General features: G+C 39.1%; 2 protein-coding genes across 2 annotated transcripts in view; both read left to right on the top strand.

Annotated features, from left to right (window-relative positions):
* LOC132978011 (testis-expressed protein 264 homolog) overlaps nucleotides 1-12272 on the top strand; it is a 41159-nt gene extending 28887 nt beyond the window's left edge. Inside the window, exons 3-4 of the mRNA XM_061042992.1 lie at nucleotides 1729-1894; nucleotides 9254-12272. Of these exons, the coding sequence (XP_060898975.1) occupies nucleotides 1729-1894; nucleotides 9254-9549 (462 nt within the window). The 3' untranslated portion in view covers nucleotides 9550-12272. The remainder of the gene's footprint in view (nucleotides 1-1728; nucleotides 1895-9253) is intronic.
* A 3415-nt stretch (nucleotides 12273-15687) lies between these two features.
* Nucleotides 15688-18690, top strand: part of grm2b (glutamate receptor, metabotropic 2b) — a 28835-nt gene continuing 25832 nt past the window's right edge. The window contains exon 1 of the mRNA XM_061042991.1: nucleotides 15688-16619. The gene's annotated coding sequence lies outside the window, so the exon portion shown is untranslated. The remainder of the gene's footprint in view (nucleotides 16620-18690) is intronic.

The raw sequence follows: 18690 nt of genomic DNA, 5'->3' as shown, positions 1-18690 counted from the left end.
ATCTTTTATTTAGCGTCTCAGCCGCAAAACAAAAAACTTGTGTATATCTGCATGCATGTATCAATATGCATCGTGATCCAAGCCAATGAGGAGGGTGCAGCTGTTTCCAAAGGGAAAAATACACCAATAATTGATGTTGCTGAAATCACTGAAACTGACAACGTTGTTCCCGCAGACAGCAGCGAGAGGAGCGCTGCTGCTGTCATAATTGGGCTGAGAGACAGATGGTGAGAGAGAGTGTGAAAAGAAGTCAGCTGTCTCGTATAAAATCCATCCTATGCATGTCAGTTCAGTCTACAAGTCCTGGTTATCAGATGTGCGACGTTCCTGTTGTTCCACTAAACAGTCACTTGCCTGTCACCACTTCCACTTAAGCTTTAACTTGATCGTCAGGGAAACGTATACTCCCCTGATCTGTCAAGTGACGATCAAAATCGGAACAGTTTCTGCTCCTCGACTGGTGTCAGGACTTTGCCATATTGTGCAAGAAATGATTCATGTTCAAGACGGTGAGAAAAATAAAAAAAAACTTGAGGTGGAGGAAGAGTGCAAGGTATGAATACAAAATCCTTTATTACCATAATCACCTGCTTTTACTTTCAGTTGAATGTATTCATGTCACACCCTCTTTAAATCAAAGCAGTAGAGTCATTATAAACTACACTAAATACTCAAGTCTCTGTTGGATCACTCTGTTTCCTTTGGCTTCTAAGTTTTAAAAAAACCAACATTACTTGTACTTACGTTAACATCTGTTTTTTATTGTTAAATGGCATCAAGCATTAACGTATTTCTGACACGTTAGCATCAGGAAAAATGGAAAAAAAATAGCAATAAAACTTTTTGCCAATTAAAACGAATTACTTTTAAATAATTGATCACACCTCTCCACTACAGCTGCAGTGTGTTTATAGTATTGCTCGACATTTAGCATGTGTCAGAGGGGTGAGAGCAACAGACATTAGCAGTGCGTGAGCGGAATAATAAAACGTGCCGTATGAAAGGTTAATGAGCCCGCAGCAGTGGAGTGGCCTCTTGTCATGTGAGACTTCCCACTTCTGGAGGAGTGAGGGAAGTACCAGAAGAGGGACAAGTGGCTTTCAGAGAGACGGACTGTTGGGGTGTAAGATGTGTTGGGTGTTGGGAGGTTCCCACAAATCATTTCTATCACTATGGACTGGATGCAGGCGTGTGAGATTATTGACATGTCTGAGCTTGTGTCTATACTGTGGTGTTTGCTCTTCCCAGTACATGCACATACTTGTATGTATTCATACACAAAGAGCCACCTTTTCAGTAGTAATACATGTTCATTTACATTAATTAACATCTGCAGTGATGGACTTCTACCAAATGATTAATACCCTGTCATAAAATCTTCATTTTGAACATTTTCAGAATCAGAATCGGGGGTTTATTGCCAAGGACATTTACACATACAAGGAATTTGACTTGGTGTATTGGTGCTAAACAATTAACAAGGACACTGTAGGTAGACTTTTAGATTTTACAGAATGTGCACTTAAGTTTCTGCTAATCACTTTATATTGACACCTATATCTGTAATATGCATTACAAATATGGGTGCAGCGATTGTGAAAACCGGGGCTGATACTGATTTCGAAGTTTCATTGAACAATTTAGCCGATTGCTGATTCCGATGTTGCTGATCCGATGATGAAATAATAAACTTGTTTTTATTCACACCAACTCAACTATCTCTTGCAGAAGAGGAGGCTGTGTGCACACCCGTTCATCGAGATCTACAGAGAGGGTCACATCCACTTCATGGCCCCCTTGGCTCGGCAGGGAGATTTCTACGTGCCTGAGGTCAGGCGGATAGAAAGGAGGATATCAGAAGAAGAGGAAATGCATAGTGACTCAGATGTCTCAGGTATGTGGATCTCCTTTGTACTAACCGGTAGACCCACCAGGATTCAAAGCCCGCAGGACCACAAGTTTGAAAGTGTAACTGCTAGAAAATGGACATATTTCTGCATCCATGTACAACCATATACCTTTCTAACTGTCCAAAAAAGTACCAAGTCAATGTGTCTGAATGTCTTGTCCTTGCATTTTTGGAGAACCGCTCATCCCTTTAACTTCACACCCAACTGTTGTATAACTTCGGAGAGTGCAGTGTTGAAATGGATGAGTTGCAAAACAAAACAAAATGATGATTGCACATTAAAACAATCCAAATATTATTCCTCATTAAATATAACTTTTTTTTTACTTTCTGCAAAGGTAGATACTTACCGGTACATATAACCAGCACACATTTATGTTTATTGTTTTACCAAATCTGTACCGTCTGTACTTGCTGAAATTTTTGAGCAAATGTTGCAAAAGATATTTATTTTCAAATCATATCTCTTGATTTCTTTGTGAAATTTCAAGCAAATGTTGGTTGGATTGTGTTGATATGAATCTGAGTGATGACAACAAACGCTGTAGCAGCACCATCTAACTACAAGAAAAGAACCTCTGTCTGTCTGACTATATGGAAGAACTGTGTTTCTATTCAGCATTTTATTTTCAATTCAACTTTTCTCTTTTATTATAAGTATTAACATCTGCTTAAAATGGGCTCAAATCTGAATATTTGAGAGGACAATATTTTCTTATTTGGTCCTCAAGGAGTTCATGCAAAGCTTTGAGTTGTGTTTGGTGTCATTGTCACTTCAGTATGAATACTTCTACACAAAGAAGAAAAACCTGAGTGAAGAACATGTCTCTGGGGAATTGAGTGGTACTTATGGTCAGGGTGAAGTATATGTGGGTCAGGTGTCACAACTCCAGATGTGCAAAACATCCACAGTCATTTCTTAAATATAGCCACCATCACATATGTATGTTTTATACACTACAGTATCATTGTCTCTCCTGCTCCTCTCCTTACACACACCTTTCTGTCACTGCGTGATTTAAAAAAACATGATTAAATATGACGTTTTTTCTGTTCATCAACTCAGAAATGCAGGTATTTCTATTCAGGCATCTGAACTTTGGCCTCCTGAGAAATGGTATAGAAACTAACATCTGCTTCAAGAACTGAACTCTGACTGATCAGAGTCTCAAATTCTTGATTTAGAAAAGTCTGTTTTTGTGAAGAGGTTGCTTCTTTGTCTCCAGGAAACTAAACTTGGTTGTATTATTGATCTGCTGATGATTCATGTGGTCACTCTCGGTTTGTCTCATCGTGTTTCCCAGGTTAACATTATATGTATTTGAGATTTTCAATTTGCTCTCAGACTTTTGGACCCATCTGTATTTGTGAATAACCGCCTTCACATATCTCGAGAACATTTCTTCTGGTCAACTTCGCACTTCGTGGGTGTTAGGACCCAAGGGAGCGCAGTATTGAGTGTGAAGTCCGTCAGATAAGGGAGTCTCAAGATGAGTGCCAACAGCAATACCACACTTCTTGACAAGACTGCAAGCAGCAACAGGCAGAGCACCTTTTAATCAAGCATGATTAATGATTGCAAATAAATCATATTTATTGTATGTTCTCAATGTTTAACACCAGCAACAAATCAGTCCTCATGAAGCTGACATAGTGAAGGTTAACTAAACAGTTGCCCGTATACTCATGCAGCAGATTTAGAGCAAGACGAGCATTAGTTGGATTTTATGTACTCAAATACCTACCATATTTTAAAGGTCCAACATGTGAGATTAATTAAAATCTTAAAATGGCCTTACTTTATTATCAGACATTAAGGAAACATGCTACGCTGAAGTGCCGGCTTCTCTGACAACATGCAGCAGCCATGACCTCCGTGTATGTCCTCCTCCTAAGTTTCAATTCCGGAATGATCTGTTTTTGTTTTGTCCAAAGAAGGTAGGCAGTTTTAAGGCACCCCTACACGACTGTTTTGGATGCCTCTCAGTTCGCAAGGCAAACCAACAAGTGTTGCAGCAATGGAAGCGGACAAGCGAACAGGTTCAGATGCAACTGATTCTACCCGACCTAAAAAGCCTCTGCATTTTTTCTAAAAAAGCTTCATGACCAAAAACGTGGCAAAACTAGGATCGAACTAGGAAAGTTTTCAAGACCAATGCAGAGCTGGCTAAACACCGAAGCTTCCGTGTCTGCAACATGGCAACCCGCGTGCACATCGACTCTAGAGAGGAGGGGGAGGGGGGAGACAGCTCTCTCCAATGTTTTAAATTTGGACTGCAGTAAACTACCCATATTTAACCCTTCGCGTAAGTGTTACATATTGCTCCTTTATCCTCTGTTATTGTAACTCAACCAACTCTTGATCCAATGTTCTGGTTCTTTGGCCACTAAATGCGTTGCTATATTTACCAGATAGTCCTGAACTGTGTCTTTCTGTCAGTGCTGAGCTCACAGTGTGAAGGGTTTTGGAGCCATTCTGCTGATGGATAAAGTTGATAAAAACCAGTGAGAGTGAAATAAAACAAGCTGTATATGAGCTGAAAGACATTAAAGTAGAAAACAGCAGTGGGAAACTGCAAAGTTAGGTGATTATTCTCTGTGGGTGTGTGTCAATTATTACTTTTTTTCACATTACACCTGACCTATGTAGCTCAATGTTGACATAAAGATATTATAATAAACTTAAAGAGAGAAGCATGAACTAGCTGCTTCGATCAACAAACTGCATAAAAAAAGTCATCGCCAGTTTTTCTCAGGAATTTGATTCCCAGACATTTGGATTTTATCAGTCAGGCATGTTAAGAGCCCTGCATTTTGGTTTGGGCATTCAGCCGTGGTTGTTTCCGCTCAGGGGCGACCCAGGAGATTTGGACCTTGTTTCTCCTGCTGTTCTGTTTATGAGCAGCCTCGCAGAAGTAAACTGTGATTGACACTTTCTCAGGTGTTAATGAAAAGCCCTGACACAACAGCCTCTGGTGGATGTGTGTTGTCACTCACCAAGGGACTGTCCACAGCTTAAGGACACCTTATGGTAATCTTGATTTCAATGTGAAAACAGCACGGGCACTTTAACACAATATTTCACTTTGTCCCACTATGACTTATCCTCATGACACTAGAAGCCCGCGAAAGAGGGCGACTGTGGCTCGGTCGTCTCTCAACTGGAAGGGGGTTCAATCCCCTGCTCCTGCAGCCACTTGTCGATGTGTCTTTGGGCAAGACGCGTAACCCCAAGTTGCTCCCCCTGCTTCATCTGCGGCGCGTGAATGGGTTAGAGCCCGACCGACTAATCCGCCTGCATTAGCGTAACAAGTGACGGTATCGGCTAGTCTTATCGCAGATATGCGCCGATATTACTAGATTTATTCATCAGTCTAACAGCGTTTAATTTGAGTTTCAATGTATTATACTGGCAGTTCTCTTTCACCAGCAGTGTGCTATATGGATTACAACAAGCAGTATCACCCTCCAGAGTGTCGAGCGGTGATGCTCATACATGCACAGTTACTTTCCAGTTGAGTGACCATCTTGTCTTCATTAGAAATGTTTTCCACAAGAGTTTTAAAACAGTATTTGATCGATCAACACAATAAATGTGTAGATCTATATATCTCTCTCTCTACAGATCGTAGATAGATCTAAGAAAGATATCGGTCGATATATTGGTATTGGATTTTCTTTCTCTCCCTAATATTGATATCGGTCTCGGCCCCAAAAATCTGATATGGATTAACACTCTATAGCAGCCTCTGCCATCAGTGTGTGAATGTGGTGTGTCCGTGTAGGTGTGACATGCAGTGTTGAAACACTTTAAGTAGTCAGAAGATCTGAAAAGCGCTATACCAGCACAGATCCATTAACCATTATTTTTCAGGAGTCAATACTGTATAAGCAAGTCACATCATCTTCTAATCTCATTCAACTAAACACAAGCTAAGATAAGAAATGAACGCAGATGAATCCAAATATAGTTTAAATTTAAAGGACACAGAATTAAAATAATTTTGAAACTGATTGAGTCTATGCGATAAGATGTTTGACAAACAAATAAGACACCATTTAGATAGTTCATCGTTGATGATCGTAGAGTGGTTAGTTTACTCAGGACATATAGTTGCTTGTGTCCAACTTTAATAAATTCTGATGTCTTGATTGGTTGCGTTATTAACAAATTGCTTTCAACTCACTGCCATCACAAATGTGGTCAAATGTGTCTTCTTCTTCCAATCACATGATCCAACTTTACAATCTCCACTCTTTGAACAAAAAAAGAGAAATTCAGCATGGCTGACAAATGCAGTGCTTTCCTCGTGTCGTGGCTACAGTAAAGAGCAAGAATGACATTTAGGTCCATGACTGGGAATGATAATGTGACAGGTAGCCATGCTGCTGTCACACTGGGATCAGCTCAGCCAGGTCACTGGAGCATTAAGGATACTGGGAGCTCCCCATACAGACCCATCTCCCTGCAGCCTCCTCACACATTGCTCCTCACTGTCAGACAGTAGCATAAAGTCCCGCTGTCATTCTGTAACATAGTTCACTGTGTGGAGCTACAACAAGGGGCTTTGTCACTCCAGCTATTTTAAATTATTCAGGGGCAAGTCCACGTCAAACCTCATGTCTTGTCAGAGGTCCCCGTCCAAATCTAAAGTCCTGGTCAACTCAAAGAGTTCCTGAAGGCAAGTCAAGTGCAGGCTTGCTTTTTTTTTTTTTGCATGTTTGTGTGTATATTTAGAAATAACTTTGTTTGGTTACAAAAATCAAGAATGAAATCAGTTAACAATAACATGTCAGTTAGTTTGCTTGAAATATATAGCCTGCAATTTTGTATACAAGTTCTCCAAACTTCCAATCTTGATGCTAAGTTAAGCTAATCGCTGCAGCTCCATCCTCAATGGGCATATAAGAGCGGTATTGACCTTCTCATCTTCTACTCTTAGAGAGCAAATGAGCCTCATTCATACTGTGCCAAAGCTGTGTTCGTAAATAGTTGTTTTTTTTGCATTCATTCTTTTCTTTAGGATTTGCATTTAAGATCTAACTCTTCAGTCTTAAGCGCACAGCTGGGGTTGTCACTCATTGTAGAATAACTCGGGTCTGAAGTGATTTTAACTCAAAAACATTTAAGCTTGAATGTTTGAATTATGTTTTTGAATGATTAGTTTGACCATTTGAAGCACATCTCAATGTGTTCGAAGTGTGCCGCATTTTTTTTTTCTGACATTTTCAATCCAATAAAGGACCAACTGTCACTCACACGCATGTAGAGATGGCAGCCTGAAGGCACCGCTAAACCCTTCCAATCAAATACAGGAAAAAAAAATGAAGATATCAAGTCTAACGTGGATCTTCCGTCCCAATGGGATTTTTCTTCCCCAATTGACTGATTAAATTATGTGACTTGCTTCAGGCATTCCACCAGCAGAGAAAACCTAACATGAGCTCAAACTGGTATCCCTTTAAGAGCTCAGTATGCGTATTTGTAATGTTTGATTTACTTTTGGTTCCATCATTAATATTCACACAAGGAGGCTGTTAATGAATCAGTTGAGAGCACATCTGGATAATCTTTATTCGAAAATGGAATCTTTAAAAAAAAGAAAAAGATAATGATGAGTTCTTTCTAATACATTGTGTTTAGTACTCTGTCTTCAATCTTTGTCTTGCTCTATGTGGCATTATTTTAACTCTTCATCTTATTCTTGCAGTAATATATCATTCAATCCGATTTGCAGTCTTCATTTAATTAGTTCCGAATTTCATGCTTCCTGTTTTGATCAAGCTGGATCCTCCTGCTCCTCTCTCTCTCTCTCTCTCTCTCTCTCTCTCTCTCTTTTGACTGCTCTTCATTGTTTCATATAAAAGGCTTCGGCCGTCTATATGCATCAATACCAGGTCTGCAGCTAATGACAGGCTTTCTTAGTGTAAGGAGATATTGATCGAAGGAGAGGGAAACATGAAAACACTGCCACATACAGACAAAAAGGTCAGCAGACCGACACACACAGGTATGATATTGATCCTATTAATCTGCAAGAACCAAACTAAAAAACACTGAGGAGAGTCGGGTGGTGCTGCTGCTTCTAAGAAGCATCCACTCTAAGCGCAGCAGACCTTTTAGCTTACAGGAGTTTCTCATTAACAACATTTCAGTGACTATTTTGAGTTTGGATCTCAAGTCACACCTCAAGGTGTTGTTTCTCATCCTTTAGTTCATTAACAAGTAAAAATGTGTGACAGGCGAGATATACTACAACCACTCTGTCATTTTAAAGTGGAGGGGAAAAGTACCTCAAAATCTTAAAATGCAATTGTACTTGACAGCTAATTCCAAATTCATTGCATGATATAACTTTATGAAAAGAAATAAGTGAAAGACAGAATCAGAGGAAACAAGGTATGAGTATATAAAGTGCAATGTAAACTAGTTATATTGGAAGTTTAATCAAAGGCTTGTTCGTGTGAAAGAGATTTGATCTGCATGATCGATCAATATGTATATTCTCATCCACTGTAACCAAACAAGATACACCTTTTTCATCTCATACAGACTCACAAGAATACATCAATGGACAGATTTCTTTGACATTGTATCTTTACTGTCATGTTTCCAACACAATGAATCGCCCTGATCTTAGTGATGCTCTGACATTTCCTTTAGGGTCGCCTTGGTTTGGTGTTTGGGGCTTTTATTGAAACATTTGACAACAGTTGGAGTGTCGAAATTTAATTAAGATTTGTAACTAGTATTGTAACTAGTAATGTATTGTAATTCTCAAGTAGTCCCCTTGTTTTTTTATGTTTCCCATCTTTTTATGTATGTAATTAAATGATATCTGCAGAATGACATGCACAGGCAATCCCCAGCTTTACTTTGTTTTAAGAGCTAATTAGCCCATTTGTGTAGGCTAACATGCTACAAAACATATAGTACATATATACAGTTTTCTTACTTTGTAAACATAAGCATGTTAACATTGTCTCTGATGAGCATGTTAGCTGCTAGCACATAGACTTGCTTTAAAGCCTTGAACTATGTAACTAATCACTCTGAAGCCCATTAAACACAATCTAGGCAGATTTAATTGTAGAATCATGTCTCTGCGTGCAAATGATTTCTAAATAATAGATGAGTTTGGTGTTAACAGAAGCACAATTTATGGAGCACATAATGTTTGTGCTGAACTAAAGTCACTGGGCTGCTTTATTACCATCATGCAGATTTTGGTTGAATCCCCTCTCTGTATTTTTGGACAGCATATCTTTTCTCATGTGGTGTTTGTTTATAGAAGTCCTCTCACCATCTGTGCGCTCCCTCCCTTTGTTTTGTCACTGCTCTAGGTGCAGACTCCAACAGTGAATACAGCTCAGGGAGTGGGGTTCTCCTGTCAGACAGCAGAGAGACGTCCCTGTCGGCATCCTCGGTCCGCTCTGGATCAAGAGGATCCAGGATCCAGGATCAAGAGGAGAGAGACTGCAGAGAGCCAAGCTCGGGGGGAATCTCCCTGAAAGAGCTGGACTGTGAGCAGACTGGTGGACAGCGGGTGGAGAGAGAAGAGCTGCTTCATGGAGACTCCGACCAGAAGAGCCTGGAGGCTCCCACGCAGGAGTGGTGGGGTGTTGTTGGAGAGGAGTGAGAGCTCAGTTAGATATGTTGGTTAAAGATGAGAGAACTTGGATTGATTTTCAAGAGATTTGGATGTGCAGTTTATAAAGCATGTCTCACATTGTGTTCATGAGGAGATGGGTAAATAATTAAGGATACGAAAGCCTGTTTTTTGATATTGTGAACAAACACAATGAAAAGACCACCACCATGGGTTAGTCAATACTTTCAGACATCTTCACTAGTTTGGGAGCCGATCCTTGAATATGAATCTAAGGAAACTGGTCATTTTGAAACAAAACATTTCAAATGAGATCTTTACCTAAAACACAGCGAAACAAGCCAACATTACATAAAAAGCAGTATGTAGTGCAGTGTATGAAGACTACTTTTGGATGTGGATTAATCCACAATTTTCATGGTCAAATATAGTATATACAAAATTCATGATGGCTGAACTTATTTTCCATTTTTAACCAATTGTGTTGTCAAATAGCTTTTAGAAAAACAGGGGAATAAGTATTGCCAGGCTTGGCAACACATGGCGATATCTGATGGTGGACTCGATCCATTTTAAATGTTGGTCCTTTATTTTTTTTAAAGGTTTAGTTTTTGGGCTATTTATGCCTTTATTTTTTTGTTGATAGGACAGTGGAAGGAGTCAAAAAAGGGGGGGAGACAATTTAGGAATGACATGCGGGAAAGGAGCCACAGATCAGATTTGAACCCGGCAAACCGGCTTGGAGGACCATAGCCTCCGTACAAGGCTGTGCATACTAACCACTAGGCTACCCGCGCCCCCAAAATGTTGGTCTTTTCACTGGATTTGATGATAATACAAAAAAAACAAACTATAACTTGACTCTTTAAATAGGAGTGTTTTAAGTAGGGTGCTTGAATCTGCTTGATTTTGATAACCCCAACGATCACTTGAACTCTTCAGTTGCTATTCAGGTAGCTCAAGTAACTGAAGTGATAATGTTTATCATAATGAGAGGAGATGGATACACTGACTACTTGTTAGCCAAAGAATTTTACTTGAACATCTATCAGTATTTTATGTTTTCAGTTGAAGTCTTCAGCTGGTTTCAATATAATTCAAATATTTGAGAATTCTTTATATGTTGCTGTATGAAGCTCCATGCCACTTGTATTTCATACTAGATTTTTGTAAAGCTACATACAAAAAATTCTGTTAGAGGTTTAAATTCATTGTATCACAAACAATAGATTGTGTGTAGGAAATAAAAACATAAAAACAGGAAATTGAACATTCTTAGTAAATCAATACCTCAGTTTGTAATGAGTTAATGGTCTTAAATCCACTATTCAAGTCATCTTTAAGAATTTTGTCAATTTGTTTCATATTAGAGTAAAATAAATGATAAAGCAGGCTAAAGGCTGTAGGGCTACCTGTCAATCAGGATGGAGATTTAACATTGCATATCTATCCTGTCCAAATATGATCAGCCATGCTAATGGTTTCACAAACACAAGATGGTGACTTGATTTGTCAAACCAGGGGAGGACTTCGGCCTGTGTGTGTGTAGTAGTGTTGTTGTCAAGACCACACTAACCGAGACCAAGACATACCCGAGACCATAGTGCTCCGAGACCGAGATAAGATCAAGACATTTAATGATTGAGACCAAGTCAAGACCAAGAGCAAGTCAGGGCGAGCCCGAGACAAGACCAAGACCATAAATACCAATGAAAAATCATCATCTTGTGTTCAGCAGGCGTTTCGTTCACTTAAACCGTTACAGCGGGAAGGTTGCAGCTGTGACTGGGGGATACAAATTTAATTATGAATGAATTAAAGTTGTTTGTTCTTTTCGAAAAGGGGCGTTTTTCTTCTAATCAGAGGAATAACATGGAGAAATAGCCTTTCAATGGTGGTCTTGAGTGGTCTTGATTTAAAATCCGGAGTCCGCCCAGTCTGAGACCGAGACCATCAAAGTGTTTTCGAGACTTGTCTTGAGACCGATTTCAGGTACAACAACACTAGTGTGTAGTACAGTATGTCTCTTGAGAAAAGAAAATAGTTTCCCCTAGGTGATTAATAAAGTATCTTCTTCATAGTTTTCTTCTTCACAGCTGTCATCCCCTTCTTTTATACAGTCTATGGAACAAACTGACATACAGGACTGAAATGACTGTGGGCACATACTGTAGACCTCTTGAAGAGTACTGTTGTTTTATTTTGTGTTTCTTGTGTTTGGTTGAAATCTGTGCACCATGTTATAAGTGCTCAATGATTGTCTTTACATGGCTGTGTGTCGGCATAGCTCTATTGGTTAAATGTTAAAATGTTCCTTATTTCCAAAGAGAACGTGTGAATGAGGCCATAATTACTTTCTTCTTGCACTGGTAATGATCACCTCTATGATTGGGAACATGATTATGGTAAGTGTGAAGCCTGCTGCCATTATCACGCCTGGAGAAAGATGACAAGACAAGTGGGCTGACCATTAATATTCATTTCACTATTAGTGAAAGCAAAGCTCAGCGTCTCTGCTCTGTATTTATAGTCTCTCTACATCTGGCCTGAAGCATCCTCTAATTACCCTCACACATTCACTCCCAAATAATTTATTTTCTGTTTAGCCATCAGATTCTTTCTCAACCTTCCTCCCATCTGCCGCCTCTTTGCACAAGCTGATTTTCATTTGTTTTTTTTTGTTTTTAAATCTTTGTATTTTTTTTTTCTTGTTCTCTCTGAAATAAATATGGCAGCTGCAGCCTGAAAGACCACCTGATGACCCAACGCCTGCAATGTATGTCCAGTCATATCCATATCCTTTATCTTCCAACAAACAAGAGATCACACTGAGCTCCTCACAGTGAGGGTGCTCGTAGCTCAAAGGGGTGTGTGTGTGTGTGTGTGTGTGTGTGTGTGTGTGTGTGTGTGTGTGTGTGTGTGTGTGTGTGTGTGTGTGTGTGTGTGTGTGTGTGTGTGTGTGTGTGTGTGTGTGTGTGTGTGTGTGTGTGTGTGTGTGTGTGTGTGTGTGTGTGTGTGTGTGTGTGTGTGTGTGTGTGTGTGTGTGTGTGTGTGTGTGTGTGTGTGTGTGTGTGTGTGTGTGTGTGTGTGTGTGTGTGTGTGTGTGTGTGTGTGTGTGTGTGTGTGTGTGTGTGTGTGTGTGTGTGTGTGTGTGTGTGTGTGTGTACAAGTCAGAGGAAAGCTGTATACAATATGCCAGTTTGGATTACACATCTTTTCATATTCTGAAATAAAATGAGAGCATTGCAGATCCTCCAGATTACCATTCTCACATTGGCACAAGTGAATAATATCTGCAGAGAAAGAGACATTCCTTTCCTTTAGTGTTGTGTATTTATAATAACATCATGCAGTTTATACTAAAAAATAACATTGGCATTCAATTGTCAGAAGGCAACTTGTGAAGCATTAGTCATCCTGAAAAGGCTACCAAATTCAACCATCTGTTAATTTTGTTTTTGTGTTTTTGTACTTAATCAAAACTGAAATAATTATGAATCTGCTTAAAGTCTTCACGTAATTATTCTATCCAGGCCAGGTTGAAAACAAGTGGATCTATCATTACCCCCATCATCACCTTACTTTAAGCCATCCATTAGAAAAATGACAAAATTTAGACAATCAGGTTAAGACATTTGTTCAGCTTCAAATAACTCATCTACTTATCCAATCAGTGATCTTTATCAAGTCAGGGCTGGCGCCTGCATAGCGTTTAGAGGAGGAAGAGTTGAATGCTTCATATGATGACTGTTTTTGAGTTTTTATCACTAAAACACATTTTCTGAAGATTTCTGCAACATGAAAGTTTGAAAGTGAGTGTGAATCAGCATAGCAACATCATGAACACACCCACTGGTTCCCTGTGGGACGATAACCAGCTGCTTCCACACATCAACCTTTGTGAAAATGGCCAAATTTATCTGGAAAACAATGGAAAATCTGGAACAATCTTGTATTTATAATTTGGGGCCATATACAAAGCAAAATGATTCAGTTACCCTTTACTTGTTGGACCAGGCCTCACTGACAAGTAACCGTAGCAATATTGCATCTGTGGCGATCTATAGGTGTGAAACTGCCCATTAGGAATTTGTCTTGACAACTGCACGTTAAATTTCTGGACATTCTTACAACAAAAAAAAGTGAGCATGCAACAGCCTAAGTCATTTATTATTCACTCTAAATGGGTATGCCTCCAATACTTAATTTGCACAGTGCTGAGCTTTTAGCTTACAAATCTTCTTCAAATAAGATAATCTATAGTGGGTGTTTCTATCTTTAATCTAAGTGCCGGTATCTGAAAGATTGGGTTAAATTCCCACAGGATACTGTTAAAGGAGATGGATGAGCCTTCAATGGGAGCGTGAAGGCCTGGGATGTTTTCTGTATAAAACCACTCTAAGAGCAGTGGCTGTTATATCCTCTATTATATACCCCTTGTGTAGTATCTTAGTGTATTCTGATGTATGTATTATCAGTAGGCCATGTCATATTGTATTTAAGTTTTTTCCCTAGAGATTGGGACAACTGTTGCTACGGATACAAAGACAACACTAAAATGAAGGAACAACAGGTCAGAAAAACAAGTTGAAAAGCTTCACTGCTAAATATTTTCCTTAAAAAAAAAGCCATCGTTATGGAATATTGGCAAAGTCTAGTATGGGAAGCCAAACTTTCTATAGTAATGTAGCTCCTAAACTTCTAATAAGGGAGGCTAATGTATTTTTACTGTTTTTTGAGTATTTAAAGTTTTTGCAAACAACAAAAATGTCAATTCACTTCCATTCTAAAGATGGCAGCAGGAATGTCAAAGGCATTCATTTAAAAACTACAATGGCATGGCATTGTATTACAAAAGCCAACCAGGGAGAAAACATAAACAATTTGCAATATAATCAAACTTACTCTTTGCTCTCTTTACTCATACTTCTTCCTAAACCAAACCTGAATTCCCTGCTTATAAGATATTTTAGAGGAAAAGATGTTTTCATGTTAAAGTGGTGAATTATTTTCTAAAAAGCATACACACCAGCGAGATCAAACAAAAATGTTTTGGTGTTATTGCTTTGTTATTATTGTATTGTAACATTCAATGATCAGGAAACCACAGAGAGAGCAGTAGTCAGACGGCAGCTGCTCACTGACCATTGGCTAAAAACCCTTTTTATTCTGTGCCCTATAATTTCACTTGACATTAATTGGCAGGTTTCTATCTAAACCCTGCATTCTACCCACATGCCCTCCGCTATTGTAATGTAAACTACAATTCTATTCCGAGAGAAAATTGGTCCCTTTGTGTTAGCTGAGGGAATTATGCAACAAGCAGGACCCGTTCGTCATTTTAATTGCCACAGAACTCAGAAAAAGTTATTTTTCTACATCTCCTCACTGCAAGGTAGCTATTGTTAGCACGGAAATGAAACATTAGAAAACAATGAGGTGTGTATGTGTGTGTGTGGGTGAGAGCGAGGTGAGGAGATGCGGAAAGGTGATGTGATGCTGCTTCTTAAACTTGTGAAGGTGACAGAAATGGGTGAGCAATAATTCTTGACTGAATGAACTTTTGCTCTCTAGATTAACTATCTGTGTTTTTTACAGTGCAGCCTGAGTCGGACACAAACAACAAACTGGTGCGTGCAGCAGACCTGCAATGCACTCCTTGCTAATCATACAGCAGTAATACTGCTGATGTAATGGTGTTGTTGATGAGAAAACAAGTGCACAGTTTGTTGCATGAAGCATTGTATCTGCAGAATTTTCGACTGCATCAATGCATGCTGTATAGAGGACCTTAACCTTTGCACTGCTGAAGGAACAGTTTTTAAAAAGTTAACAGGGGGAAATCAGTACAGGGAGGGTTTAATCTACTTTTGCATCAGGGTTCATGTCAAACTGGTTTGTGCATGCAGAAAAGGTTATTTGTAAAAAAAAACTAAAAATTTGATTTAACCTTGATCTCAGTTATGCCCCTATTCTACCCCCATATGTCTGAAGTGCCTTTAAATGATATTAACTCTCTCTCCCTTGTTAGTTGTGTGTCTGTGTGTCTGTGGGACATTTTCATCCTTTCAGTGAAAACTCAAACTGCGCCTCTCTACTTTGTGAAGTGCTGAGCCTCTCATCTGGAGAGTGATTCAGTTTTAATGAGATGGAGGTGAATGAGGAGCTGGCCAGCCTTCATAGAGAGAGACACAACAAAAAAAAAGTTGATGTTCATTTCTCTTTTCTCATTTTTCTAATTTTAGCTGGAGAGCTGCAGCGCCCTGTAGAGTCTAGTTAGAAGATTTTTTATATTCTTTTTTTGTTATTAAAATTTAGATTGACACCACTCAACTCAGCTTCATAGGGAAGGCAATGGGGTGAGTCACTCAGAAAGACGAAATTATACTAAGTTGGAAACAGGATTTTGAGTTGAATGCACATATAGGTTATCAGACTATTATACCCTATGCTTATCAGACTTTCCCCTGCTTTGGTGAGATGGGTTTTATTATTGTTGAGTCCCCTTCTGTATCTGTGCCGTTACTCACTCACAAACAGAGGCTTTGTGAGAGGCGCGAGCGCTCATTAGAGCTGTGCTGCTCAGAGAAGCTGCACGCGCTCGATTCGACGCCGCTGAAGGAGGATTTATCAACAGATCTGCTTTTTTAAGTTTATTCGACGAACTTTTCGACGAGGCAGCTCTTTAAACAGGAAAATTGAATGCCTGGAAATTTGTATAATAACAATTAATTGTATTCATAGCCACTCGGTGCAGCTGGTTGCTTTGCTGTTGCTGCTAATGGACATAGTATGAGCTCTGCTGGGCGGTAGGTTATATTATCACTCCGGTCCGTGAGGGTTTTGCTACCCACCTTTTCTAACTGCGGGCAGGAGTTTGAGAGCACAGAGGGGAGTTTGGCACACTTGCCAGTGCGAGCAAGACTTCAGGACCAAGGACAGATCCAAACCTCTGCCTGGCAAACATGCTCAAAGTCAACCACATCTGGACTCCACTCAGCACGTGAAGATCTGCACTGTGTGCTTGTCGCGAGGTCGGCGTGGGAAAAAGAAACGACCAGCAGATACACAAGAGAAGACAAATCAAGGGCTCCTGCCAGGTAAGAAAAGGACATTTAAAAACTTACATTTTGACTTAGAAGTAGGTTTTTCCATAGAAAATGAGTGCTTTGTTGATTATCCCGATAAAACTTCCTGCAGTTTCACTTTCTCGTCCACTACCTTTATTATTATAAGCAGTTAATCGTAGAGCAACATTATCTTTAAGACTGCACTTAAATCTTTCAGTGTCTCAAAGCAAAAGGAACCAGCAACTGAACTTGTCAAACACTCCGCATTACTATACCAATAGAGCAGCAAACACCTGAATGATAAACGTGTGAAGCTGTTTCCCATTTGACCTGAGAGAATCTGCAGCACATTCACAATCATACCAACTAAAAAATTATAGGCTATATAATCTAATATTAGACTCACATTTATCAGGGTGCTTGTTTCAGCCTCAACCTTAAACAATGTAATGACACACTACTATGCTCTTAATTGGGCTTTTTTCATGAGAGTATTTGCAGCTTAGAGAGAATGTAAAATTATTTGTTGCAGGAAAAATAATGGCATGCATGAAAATGTTGCTAGTGCATCAGAGGTAAGATATATAATTTGGATTTATCTTCAAGTAAGAAGATGACAGTGCTTGATGGTCACAGAGTACACTAATGTCTTCACATCTCCATGCGTGTTATTATCCTGTCTTTATTAGATACTATCCATCATTCAGTTATCAATGACATGTTCACATTCTGGTATCTACCCTTTCTCTCTCATTCATTTAGACCCAATAACTTACACATCCAGGTGAGATTTAAAGCACTCATTTAAAATCATATGTGGTCATCCAGTGTATCAGCCCAACAACCAGATTCCCCTGAGCTATTTTCTGATGAAATGATTCACTTGATCTATGTTCAAATTCTTAATCAGCTGGCTGCTGTCCACCACAGAGGCTTCTTAATTCCTTCAGCTGACACATGCAGGTGGAGGGATAAACTGTGTCCTGACTGGATATGATAGAATGATGGAAACCATTCATGGAGTGAATTAAGGCAGATAAACATTTCTCTTATTAATGTATTATTAGTAAATAATGGGACATTTGCTTGAAAAAGGTATAGTTAACGTAAAGGATCATCATCGAAGGTCATAATGTCAAACAATTCAGGTGGTTTGTCTTAGATTTTCTCACATGCTCACTTTTACAAAAGTTATTTTAAATTCTTCAGGCACCAGCTCGATTCACTTGTATTTTACATTTTAGGGGGACTTCCAGTTTCAACACTTACAAGTTAATTATAACTGTTTACATTTTTATCTGTAACATCCTTCTGTTCTGATTTTAGTTTTACTTGTACAAGCACCTTGGGACCTTTACACCCTTTGGGGTCTTTACAGAATAAGAGCAATTATCACTTTTTTCACTTAATGGTTTAGTTTGCTACATAATATAATCATATGTTGTTATGTAGCATAATATAACATTGGTTTTACTTGGGTAAATGGTGTAACTTTATCTGTAATCCATCTTGAATATTTAGTCATAATATTAACCACCAAAAAATCCCAACAAATAATAATCCTTCATGCATGTTAGTCATGTAATCAACAGACAGCAATATTTCAATATTTTAGATATATCTCAATGGACAAGTGCTGTGTTTAGGCAGGTCTTAATCTGCCTAATGATTAATGTGTAATGGATTAGATTATAAAATTCGACGTCATGTCATGTATTCAAGAAACGTATATCCAAACAATCCAGACAGCAAAGTCTAAGGTGATGTTGTTGAAGTGATAAGTAACAACATAATTATACATCCCGACATTAAAAAAGACATTGCAGAGTTTTATCCTGCATATTCACTGTGGACTTTTTCAGCAAGGACAAACAGGTGGCCAGTCCTTCATCTTTTCCGCCTGTTCCAGACATGAATAGCACATTTCTCCATACATGCATACGGTACTACGACTGAACGTGCCAATCAGCATCATTGCTTTAAGCAACTCTGCAGTGAGTCATACATTACACATCAGCCATATGGAAAGATGCTCTCAAAGCTTCTTTATGCTAATGTTGATGAAATGCTGTCCTGGGCGGGGAGCAGTTCTGCATTAGCT

The sequence above is a fragment of the Labrus mixtus genome, chromosome 7 (assembly GCF_963584025.1).
Source record: "Labrus mixtus chromosome 7, fLabMix1.1, whole genome shotgun sequence".
Classification (NCBI taxonomy): Eukaryota; Metazoa; Chordata; class Actinopteri; order Labriformes; family Labridae; genus Labrus; species Labrus mixtus.
Note: the sequence above shows the minus strand (reverse complement) of the source record. Positions and strands in the feature narration are given on the sequence as shown.